At 51.2% G+C, this 11,518-nt stretch overlaps 3 protein-coding genes across 3 annotated transcripts; 2 read left to right on the top strand and 1 right to left on the bottom strand.

The window, feature by feature from the left end:
• Positions 1-574: 574 nt before the first annotated feature.
• Positions 575-5,500, top strand: CABS01_02440 (ABC transporter; the record flags this gene model as incomplete). The annotated part of the gene is made up of 11 exons (XM_060535818.1): positions 575-1,543; positions 1,607-1,889; positions 1,945-2,178; positions 2,234-3,000; positions 3,061-3,223; positions 3,292-3,639; positions 3,697-3,820; positions 3,884-3,943; positions 4,009-4,059; positions 4,113-4,177; positions 4,230-5,500. The coding sequence occupies 11 exons, from the start codon at positions 575-577 to the stop codon at positions 5,498-5,500; spliced, it is 4,335 nt and encodes a 1,444-aa protein (XP_060396123.1).
• A 563-nt stretch (positions 5,501-6,063) lies between these two features.
• Positions 6,064-7,813, bottom strand: CABS01_02439 (uncharacterized protein; the record flags this gene model as incomplete). Its single annotated transcript, XM_060535817.1, has 7 exons — positions 6,064-6,454; positions 6,531-6,626; positions 6,704-7,080; positions 7,177-7,250; positions 7,311-7,344; positions 7,468-7,487; positions 7,618-7,813. The coding sequence occupies 7 exons, from the start codon at positions 7,811-7,813 to the stop codon at positions 6,064-6,066; spliced, it is 1,188 nt and encodes a 395-aa protein (XP_060396122.1).
• Positions 7,814-9,794: 1,981 nt separating this feature from the next.
• CABS01_02438 (FAD binding domain-containing protein) lies at positions 9,795-11,391 on the top strand (the record flags this gene model as incomplete). The annotated part of the gene is made up of 2 exons (XM_060535816.1): positions 9,795-9,884; positions 9,952-11,391. 2 exons carry the CDS (start codon positions 9,795-9,797, stop codon positions 11,389-11,391), a joined length of 1,530 nt encoding a protein of 509 aa, XP_060396121.1.
• Positions 11,392-11,518: the final 127 nt, after the last annotated feature.

The following is an 11,518-nucleotide window of genomic DNA, read 5'->3' as shown; positions in this document are numbered from 1 at the left end:
CAGCAGCTTAAGCCCCAGACTCAACCGGATCTCGGCACGAACGCCTGGAGCTCCAAAGTGACATCCTTAGCGCATTTGCAACTCATTTCCATGTTCAGATGACCTTCCTGTTTGGTGATCGTTCTTACATTCGTCCCCCAATCTCGGGACTCGCATTCAGCCGCCCGAAAAAGCTTGAAATCTCTCGTACGGCTTACCAAGATGAATGATTCAACGTGTAATTCGTCACCAACCCGACATTCGATGATCAGAGCTCATCCAGTTGCTAGTGGCACCGTGCTGTGGTAGCAAATCTTTGAAGTCCTGATGCCCTTCAAGCACTAGCAGCATCATTGTCGCTATCGTCGCGCCAGATTGCGAGTCATAGCCCGACTCGCAAGATTTCTCGCGTCCTGAAGCAGAATGGACCCTGACTCCGTGTGAACTTACGATAGCACCCCAAACTTGCCGCCTAGGCGCATCAAGGGATCCTTGGCTTGATTGGCAGCACCGCATAGTAAAACACTAGGCGAGTTCGTCCAACAAGAGGTTCCTAAACTGTCGACTTGCAACTTCATCAATCGTCGCAGCCGCTATGGACAACTTCACGACCATCGCCGAATGCGAGGGGTCTTTTGGCCCCGATGCAACCGTATGCAGCGATCGATTTGACTTCACCCTACTCTTCGAACAATCTATCATGAACATTGGTCCGTCTGCAGTATTGCTTCTGGCCCTCCCTTTCCGGCTACAGCAGCTTCTTCATCAACGCCGCAAAGTCCTACGACATCCCTTGAATGTCGCCAAGATCGCCACCTGCATCGTCTTTGGCGGACTTCAGATCGCCTTGCTCGCGCTATGGACGCAAACACCGCTCTCCAACCGCGTCTCTGTCGCTGCCGCAGTCCTCGGCGTTCTAGACGCCTTGGCCCTCACTCTCCTCAGCCACGCAGAACATCTCCGATCCATTCGACCGTCCACCACGATCTGTGTCTACCTGGCGTTCTCGCTCATCTTTGACGCCGTACAATGCCGCACACTATGGCTGCTTCCCGGATTGCACAACTTGGCCAGCGTCTCCTGTGCTGCGCTGGCAATGAAGTTGACGATGTTTCTTCTCGAAGTGCAAGGCAAACGCACATTCCTCCTCGCTGCTCTGCGCCACTTGAGCCCCGAGGCCACGAGCGGCATCATCGGCCGCGGTTTCTTTTGGTGGCTCAACAGCCTGCTAGGGAAAGGATTCAAGGCCACCTTATCTCCGTCGACACTCTACGACATAGATGATGATATGCGGTCCGAGCCCCTGCTCCAGAACCTCAACACCGCGTGGAATGAACGAAGAGGGCATGGGAAGCGGGCCCTATTACGCTCGATCTTCAGCACGACGAAGATGGCTTTTTTGGTAACAGCGGTACCCAGACTCTTCCTGATTGGATTTAAGTTCTCGCAACCGTTTCTCATCAACCGAATCATCAAATACGTCGATGGGGACCGCGGATCTGATTCCAAATCTATTGGGTACGGTTTGATAGCTGCGACGGGCCTAGTCTACCTGGGCAATGCGGTGGGTTACAGTGAAGCTGCTCGGTTGTAGTTCTCTCCGCTGATACGGCTCGTCTTGTGTTAGTTGTCGACAGGTTTCTACCAGCACAAGCTCTTCCGTTATATCACGATAATCCGTGGATCTTTGGTTTCCCTCATCATGTCCAATAATCTCGAGTTAGACACAGCGAAGGCCAGCGATCCGTCTGCACCATTGACCTTGGTCAGCACCGACGTGAGAACCATTTGCAGGTCGTTCGAAACGATTCATGAGGTGTGGGCAAATCCCATCGAGATAGGCATTGCCATATGGCTACTTCAAAGACAGCTTGGTCTTGGAAGCGTTGGACCGGCTGTAACCATTATCGGTAACCAACTGTTTCGAACTGAAGTATGATGCTTTTGATCTAACATCGACTTGAGCTTGCACAATTGGTATGGCGAGGTTGTCGAAACTTATGCCTCGAGCCTCGAAGATTTGGAACGAAGAAATCCAAAAGCGCATTACAGTCACTTCGGAAGTTCTTGGTGCAATTAAGGAGACGAAGATGCTGGGAATGGTAGACTTCCTTCAGCGTGCGATTCAAGACCTGAGAGTGGCAGAGCTGCGCAGAGCAAAGCAGTATCGCCGGTTCATCACTTATATGAACATGCTCGGTAAGCTTGAGGTTCTTAATCTTTTTATATCACAAGCTGACACCTCGATATCCAGGCAACGCCCCATCAATGATCGGTCCCGTTGTCACTTTTGGCCTTGCCATCCTTGCGCAGAAGATCAACGCCGGGTTGTCACTCTCTATCGCCACTGTCTTCACTTCTCTGACCATCATCGACTTGATTGCTGGGCCTCTTGCGCAGCTCATCACCTCGGTACCGAGCTTAGTGGCATCATTGGGAAGTTTTGAGAGGATTCAAGCCTTCCTTGAACAGAGTAGGCCATCAACGGTCACAGATCCTGATTATCTTGAAGCTGCAAGCCACTCTGACGACCTTGGGCATGCCGGAACTGATCATGGCATAGAGATGGGTACGATACGGCCGAAAACGTCGTCCGAGCCATCTTCCGAGCAGAGAGATATCGCGACAGTTCAAAACGGTTCGTTCAGGCTCAAGGCTGACGAGGAACCCATTCTGCGCGATATCAACCTCCACATTGCCCCTTCCACCATGACTATCGTGATTGGCAGAATTGGCTCGGGGAAGACCACCCTTCTTCGGGGACTCCTCGGCGAACTTCCGACTAGCGGATCGGTCAAGACTCTTGATGGTCCTGTAGCGTATTGTGCTCAGACAACCTGGCTGACGACAGCAACCGTCAAGGAAAATATTCTCGGCGAGACACCGACTGATGAGGACTGGTACGAAAGGGTGGTGCACGCTTGCGCTCTCGTACCCGACTTCTCTCAGCTAGCAAACGGAGATCACACAGTGGTTGGAAGCAAAGGCCAATCCCTGAGCGGAGGTCAAAAGCAACGGGTTGTAAGTTAATATTCTTCATCTTGCTGTCAATCGTGCATAATCGCTCACTGGCTTTGACAGGCTCTGGCGCGAGCAGTATTCTCTAGGAAGTCTGTTCTAGTTGTTGACGATGCGTTGAGTGGGCTAGACAACGCAACCCAGACTCATATCTGGGACTGTCTTTTCAGTCCACGAGGACTTGTCCGCCAATACGGGGCAACCGTGATCTTAACAACACACTCACGTAAGTGGAAACTCATATATCCCCAGCAAGATTTCACAAGATAGGCTTTGTACTCATACTGTCTGCAGTGAGATATCTCAAATTTGCGGATCAAATCCTCATCCTGGGCGATGACGGACGTATTGCCAGCCAAGGCAATTTTGACACTATTCGGGAGAGCGCCTATCTTCAGAGCCTTTCTTTCGAGGATGCGCAGCCCAGTGATGCAAGGGACACTGAGACTATTTCAGTCGCAGGATTTCGACAGCAAAGTCAACCACAAACCAAAGGGGTAGAGGCTAAATCAGAGCAGGACCTCTTGAGAAAGGCGGGTGACACTACCCTATACTGGTACTACCTGAAGTCCATCGGTTGGTGGTATGGCTCCGCCGGTGCGATATCCTTGATTCTTGACTGCTTCTTCCGAGTCTTCCCTCGTAAGTTCATGTTCCCTTCAAATAATTGTATCGACTATGGTTTCTGACCTCTGATAGAAATTTGGCTCAAGATCTGGACGGAGGAGGACGCAAGGACCGGTTCATCAGATACAGGCTTCTACTTCGGAGTCTACTCTGCGATTTCTGTCGTGGGCTTGTTTGTTATTGGCGTCAATATCTGGTACATTGCCAAAGCATATTCCTGACGACTGATAATCCCGGCTCTGCTAACAGAAGCCTACAGGATCATGTTTGTTCTGATCGTGCCTAAGTCTTCTCAAAGCTTGCACTGGACACTTCTCCAGTCTGTCATGAGGCGGGTCACACTTTGCCAAACTGTGGTGCACATCGTTGCTTACTACTTTACAGGGCCCCGCTGTCGTTCTTTGGATCGACAGACACCGGCGACTTGATCAACAGGTAATCATATCAGAATCATCTCTAAAGCTGTAGATGCCTAACATGTTTTACAGGTTCAGTCAGGACTTGTCTCACATTGACCGAGATCTTCCTACAGCGTTGTTCATGACCTCAATCGGTAAGTGGCTTGTCTCGGGTATCAGCGAGACTACGTAGCTAATCCCTCTCAGCTGTGCTTGATTGCTTGGCAGGAGCTGTCCTGATTGTCATTGGTGCCAAATATCTTGCAGCTGTCATCCCGTTCGCCTTGCTCGCTCTCTACTGCCTACAGGCTTTCTACCTCAGAACTTCTCGCCAGATGCGATTCCTCGATCTTCAGGCGCAGGCTCCTCTTCTGACCAAGTTGATTGAGACCATCGATGGCCTGTCAACCATCCGCGCCTTCGGCTGGCAAACTGTCTTCCGAGAAACTTCACTTGAACTCTTGGATGAATCCCAACGGCCGTACTACCTGATGTTTTGCATCCAGCGCTGGCTCACTCTGGTTCTCGACATTCTTGTCGGTGCTATTGCAGTATTGCTGGTCTCAATGGCCATGATGATACCGGACGCTACTAGCACCGGAGCCATTGCCATTGCGCTCTACAATGTGCTCAACTTCAACCAATCTCTGGCAACTCTGATTACCTCTTGGACAGAGCTCGAAACATCCCTAGGAGCAATCTCGCGTTTGCGAACCTTCGTATCTCGGACACCAATCGAACCAACGGCTGAAGTGCTTGACAAAATCCCACGCCAATGGCCTGCACAGGGCCAGGTCGAGTTACAGAATATCACGGTATCTTACTCCGCGGAAACGAGACCGGTACTCAAGGGAGTTTCGCTATCTATCCAGCCAGGAGAGAAGGTTGCCATCTGCGGGCGCACAGGCAGTGGCAAATCGACCCTCACTCTCTCTATCTTCAAACTTCTTGGCCTCGATGCAGGGAAAATCCTGATCGATGGTGTTGACATTGGCAGTGTTCCAAACGATGTGCTCCGCCGATCACTCATCGCCATCCCGCAGGAGCCGCTCCTCTTGCCCGGAAGCCTGCGCACGAATCTGTTCCCCTTTAGCGATGACACAACCGCAGGCGAGGCGCCGTCCGATGCCGACCTCATAGATGCCCTGACCACGGTCTCACTATGGTCAGCCATCTCCTTGAGTGGTGGTCTCGACACGGATGTTTCCAACCTACCACTGTCCAAGGGCCAAAAGCAGCTGTTGTGTCTAGCCCGGGCTTTGGTCAGGAAGAATTCTAGCAAGGTCCTGGTTCTTGATGAAGCTACCAGTGCCGTCGATCAAGAAACCGAAGACATGATGGCTAGGATCATCGAAAGCGAGTTCGTTGATCATACTATCATATCTGTGGTTCACCATCCTCAGGCCCTCCGTGGCATCGATAAGATTGTCACCTTGCAGGACGGCCGAGTAGTAAGCGTGGGGTCTGCAGAGAACTAGGAATAACGCGGGCTTTAGAATGCAGGGGCGGGAAAGATATCTCTAGACAATATCAATGACAAATAGGATAAGTTTGGATCCCGGTTGTTCATTGTTTTTGTCTTGGCTAATATGAAAAGCCTGGCGGTCAGCTGTTGGTTCTCACCGTGGGCTCATAGGCCTGGTTCCCTGTGTATTATACTGTAATTTTCAGAGCGGAACTCCTTGGTATTGCGTCTTCGGCACGATCCGCCGGGTGGCTATCCGCCCTGCGATGCCACCAAGGCTTTACTTCGCATTGGCCATTATGATGAGAACCAGGATGTACAAGGGGGTCTTCAACGTCGATCGCTTTTCTGTTGCCGCAGTTGAGGTTTGCTGGTTGCGTCAAAGTTGCCGAGGATCTTAATCTGACATGCGTGAAGATGACTTGAAGTTTAAGAAATGGCGTTACTTTTTCACATAACTACACAATAACGCCTTCGAAATTTCTTTCATTCGACCCATGTACCTTGATAAGTGGCTAATATCATGCGTACACTGATAGCCTATCATCTATATTGCGTTTCGTGTGATCTGAAGTCTCATTGTTTAGTGCTGTACTCCACCGTGATTGTCTTCGTCTGGATAATATTGTTTCCTCGCATGATGGCTTTCTCTGATGAATCATCCTCTGTCGGATCACCCTCGGTATGACCAGTCGCGATAGTAGCTGGGTTATTGGACCCCATGCTGGCCATCACAAATGCCTCGCCATTGTTGTCGCGATCAAATTGCGAATACTCGGCTCTATTCCGCGTCCCATTTGTACCACCGATAGTCATTCGTGATATGGGCTTGCTCCCAGTACCACCGACAGTCTTGGTTCCCTTGCCATATGTGCTTTCGCCGATGATCTTGGGTGCGACGTGTCGGAAAAACTTGCGTAAGGTCGGCAGAGAGGCGCAAATTACGACTAGGTTCGCTTCAACGATACTGAAAAGATCGATTTGTCAGAAAATACAGCCACGGATATTGGGGATAGGATCAAAGGAGGCCGAGCTTCACTTACATCCACAAACTAGCCCATGAGATGACCCAGCTTTGGTCCATGCTTGTAAGCATGGCTGGAAGGAGAGAAACGCGGACGATCGAAGTGACGACTGTACTACACGTCTTTTTAGCTTCGCCAGAGTCTCGCTATGTGTACCATCATCTTGAAGAAGAGTGGCGATGCTAACTTACAGTGACCCAACTGCGAAAATGAAGAACAGCCCAACTTTCTGCCTACGCGGAATCTGTAGCTTCACAACGATGGGGATCGGAAGCGCGAAAAGTATCAAGTCCGAGATGATGTTTGCCGCAGCAGTCGCAATGTATAGTGATGGTCGGTTGATGCATGTGCCTTCCGTGATGGTAACGTCCCAGCTCATTGCGATTGGATCACAGGCGAATACCAGAGCAAAGAAGATGCCGATACTGTAACCGGCAATAATCGCAAGAGAAATCCGCACAGCTCGTTTGAACCATCTCTGAGGTGATAGTCGGAAGTAAAATATCAAGAGGGAGACTTTGGCGAAACTTCCACAGAGGGTATAGATGGCGGCGGCGAGGAAAACATCCTGCGTTGACGATTACGTTAGTACACCGGGCTCGCAAAAGAACATCCTAGTCTCCAAAGACGGAATGAACAGACGGTGAGATCCGGTCCCACTTACCATCATGTATATGTTGTACTTTTCGATAGAGATCTCCCATCCGTGGACACCTCCAGACCCATATGCAAACATATCTACCGAGGGCTTGTCAGCAACAACCTAGCCGACCATCTCAGCTTGGCATTTTCACTCACGAACACATAATCCAATGGTAGCGATAGAGGTGAACTATAATACAGTCAGCGATACTGGTCTCAACAAGTTGGCCAAGCTTGTCAGCGTTGTGTGGCTGGGCTTGAGGCTGCACGTTGCTGCAAGTCGCGACCCGGTGTCCGAGATACTGGGACTTACCCAAGCCAGAAGAAGGAAGACTGCCAAGACCAAGCGTTAGTCCACGCAGCTTGCCAAGTCGCTGCTTAAGATATGATGAAAGTCAAGTAGTGACGATACAGGATAGTGTAGGAAAGGAATCTCATGGTGCTTTTTGTTGGGTATTCTTACCATCGTCCCACTGCAATCGACCGATCAAGAAGGCTTTCGTGTACAGCCTTTGCGCCATGAGCAAAACACTGAGAAGTGTACCAAATCCAGCTACATAGTAAGCTTCGGGTACAGCCTGCCGCTGTGGGTTATCGAAATTGACCACATAGCCTTCAGGAGGCGGAAGAACAGTGACAACGCCCTTCACCAATGGCATGGCTTGGATACTGCAAATCGGATAGGCAAGCTGCTGATTCCGTGCTGATGCTTGCGGTGAAATGTATCACTCAACAAAGTCGATCAAGTGGCAGGAACACAGTATCATAAGTATGTGGGCGCCCGGTGGCTTAAAGGAGATTACGTCCTTCGAGCGAAAGGTATTTTCGGACGCCATGGTCGTTATGTACCAAACGATACGAGAGCAACCGTGGAAGTATTAGTTTTAGCATGTATCATTCTCGACTCCTTGACACCGACACTCTTTGCACATCGTATCTAGAGTGTGATTCGCAAGCATGTTCACGTTTATGTTAAACCTGAGCTTTGAAGAGCGGAAGAAGGGAGTCCACATCCTCGGCCCCCCGTGCTTCCTGATGCAAAAGGTCCTGTTCTTGTTCCACCGTCCTGCAGTCACAAATTTCTGTTGGAACCAACGCCGTAATACCCTTGACTAGCGGTTGGCCAAGATAATTCTGCGCGATATCACTTCATCCGGCATTCTGGCCCGAAGAACAGCACGTAATTGTCGATGTTTCCACTTTTACCTGTCGCTCAACAAGCCCGGTCACAGGGATGAATTGTGTTGGAACTAGGGTCTTGTGAAGTTGAGACAAATCCTTCATCCTCTCTTTCGGCGAAATGCACGAGAGAATTTAGCAACCGCGTGGCGGAACCGACGACCAGGTCGTTCGATTACCTATCTCGAGGCTCAAATACACTCGCATAAATGCGCCTCGTGCCTGCAGTTCTTGGCTGCAAGAGGCTGCATCTCAATTTCAAATGTCTTGGGAGTTATTTGCAGCATTTTTTCTCACTTGCCACTTGTCGGGTCTTGATCTCCGGTCTGACCGCTTTCCGTGCCACTATGTGAAAGGAAGTTGTAGCAATGGCAAGTTCGATCGATGCCTCTTTTGCAAGGTCGCTTGGATGAAGAGGTATAAGATGCTGATAATTCCGGAGAAAGAGGTAGCTTCAGCCTTCCAAATGGACAACGCCGATCAGACTTTGTCCTAGCATACCTTCATCACCTTGCATTGTGGCGCTGTATCTGATAGCACCCGTACCGTCGATGAGCTACCCCGGATGATGGCGGGGGCTAAATCGTTCGATGCGGCATGGCCCCCCGTGATCGGCTCAGTCCGTTGAAGCGTGGGTCAGTAAGCATTTTCTTCTGGCCCTGGCCGAGGCGATGTTGGTTGCTCGTTGTTGTCGGCGTAATGCCTGTAAGTTGTCAGGGTTTCCAGAAGGATGGGCTTACGCGGAGGGCACGGAATCGAACCCCAGTGCCCGGTAGCAAGTCAATTTCTTCCCCGACAGCAAGGCCCAGGATCTTGGGTGGGACGACGGAGCTTCGGTGACTGGGTTGGTATTCGGTTACTTCCAACAACATCGAGCAACGTTGTGGAAAGACATAGGATGGGAAGAGGGAAAAGAGAAACAGGGGTTGAAATCGCACCAACGATATTCTGTGCTGCCAGACGGGGGAAAGAAGGATGTTTGCCAAGTCTCCAACGCAAGGATTGCAGCAAACTTAGCCACATGCAATGGATGCTACCCACCCTTGCCAGAACTGAAGATTGGACCGATAAACATCACATCGATGACAACTGGACGGTGCAAGCCGTGATGAGGGGCCGTCTTGTTCTACACTACTGCATCACGGCAGTAATGTCCCACCTTCATCTCAGTCCTTCGTTTGTCCAGGCCCTTTCATGGACCAATATTCCATTTCGGGCTTCTTGCGGTCCACCGTGCTGGATTGCAGCTCCGAGGTTGCTTCAGGACAGGGTAATATAAGGACAAGCTGACGGCTTATCATAGAAAGTCTGCCTCCATGTTCACATCTGTCAGTGCAACCCACTCCCGTCGGTCTTTTTTCACAAGTCGCTCCTTGGCTCTGGTGTCGGCCTTGCCACCAGAATTCTCCCCGTCCGCCCTATCAACTGACCGTCGCGTTTCAACCCTTTCCAGCCTCCAAGATGAAGTCTAACATCATGGCAATGAGCACTGCAGCAGCTTTGTTCGAAATCGCGTCGGCTGCGACTTGCTACCCACAGTCAACGGCATGCGTGAGTTCCCCTAGCTATAGACATACCTCCGTCATAAGAATTCAAACATGTTACTGACTTTGACCAGTGCTTGAAATTGAACAAGGCCCCAGGACTCGCTGGCAAGATCTACTTCCCCAACTCCACCGAGTATGTGGAACGTATGGACTCGTACTGGTCCATCACCGCTGCCCTGGACCCTTGGTGTGTCGCACAGCCCTCAACACCCGAGGATGTCTCGACCATCATCACCACCCTCGCTGCGTCTAACTGCACATTCGGCGTTCGCGGCGGTGGCCATGGCTCCTTCGCTGGATCCAACAGTGTCAACGATGGTGTCACCATTGACTTTGGCTTCTTCAACAGCACCACCTACAACCCAGACACCAAGATCGCCTCCATTGGACCCGGCGGTCACTGGCAGACTGTCTACGACACTCTTGCCCCGTATGGAGTTGTCGTCACGGGTGGGCGTGCTGGCACCGTCGGAACTGGAGGCTTCATTCTCGGCGGCGGCAACTCTTTCCACTCGGCGTCTCATGGTTTCGCATGTGACCAAGTTGCCAACTTTGAGGTGGTCCTTGCTGATGGATCCATCGTTAATGCCAATGCCACTTCCAACCCTGATCTGTGGCAAGGCCTCAAAGGAACCGGCGCCAACCTTGGTCTTGTCACCCGCTTCGATATGTACGCAATTGACTTTCCCGACCCAACAAAGCCGGTAGTCTGGGGAGGCAACCTCATCTACGACTTGGAGTCCGGGCCCAAAGTCATCGATGCCCTCGTTGAATTCACGGAGAATGTCCACAAGGACGAGAACAGCTCTTCCATCGTCTACTGGGCGTACCTCCCCCAGCTCGGCGGTATGATCCTCAACGCCGCTATCGAGAATACCTTGGCCGAGGTTGCGCCCCCTGCCTTTGACGCTTACTATGCCGCTGGCAACATTACCCAGGACACTACCAAGGTCGACTTAATCTCCATCGTCGCAAACGAACTCGGTTCCGGTCAGCCCGCCGGCTTCCGCAACGCCTGGTTCACGCTCGCATTCGACAACGATGCTCGGATCATGAACTACGCCGTCGAGAAGTTCTACACCCTGAACGCGGATCTCGAGAAGGCCGTCGGTGCTGACTCAGGCTTCAACACCCTCTGCATGTTCCAGCCCATCACCAAGTCCATCGTCGACAAGGGCATCGCCATGGGTGGGAACAGCATGGGGCTGGACCACTACATCACCAGAGGCAACGGCATCATGTTCCTCATCACCTTCGCCGTCAACGGAGCTGAGAATGAAACCATTTCCTTCCCGTACATCCAGGCTTACACAGAGGACGTCGAGGCTTATGCTGCGTCTTTGGACTTGAACTGGGGTTGGATCTTCCTCAACTATGCCCACAAGGTACAAGATGTTATCTCGTCGTACGGTGAGGCTTCCATCGAGAGGCTGAGGGCCGCTTCTACCAAGTACGATCCTACTGGTGTTTTCCAAAACCTTCGTCACTCAGGCTTCAAGATTCCCTTCTAGATTTCCGGTGCAACAGTTGGCGAGAGAGAAAGAGCCTCCAGCATCAGAGATCGTCGATCTACTTGGCACCTTAATGAAGAAGGTCATTATCACATAGACTCATAATATTAGAAAACACACCCTCCGA

The sequence above is a fragment of the Colletotrichum abscissum genome, assembly GCF_030869225.1.
Source record: "Colletotrichum abscissum strain IMI 504890 chromosome Unknown Scaffold_4.1, whole genome shotgun sequence".
Lineage (NCBI taxonomy): Eukaryota > Fungi > Ascomycota > Sordariomycetes > Glomerellales > Glomerellaceae > Colletotrichum > Colletotrichum abscissum.
This window is presented reverse-complemented; position numbering and strand designations above follow the sequence as displayed.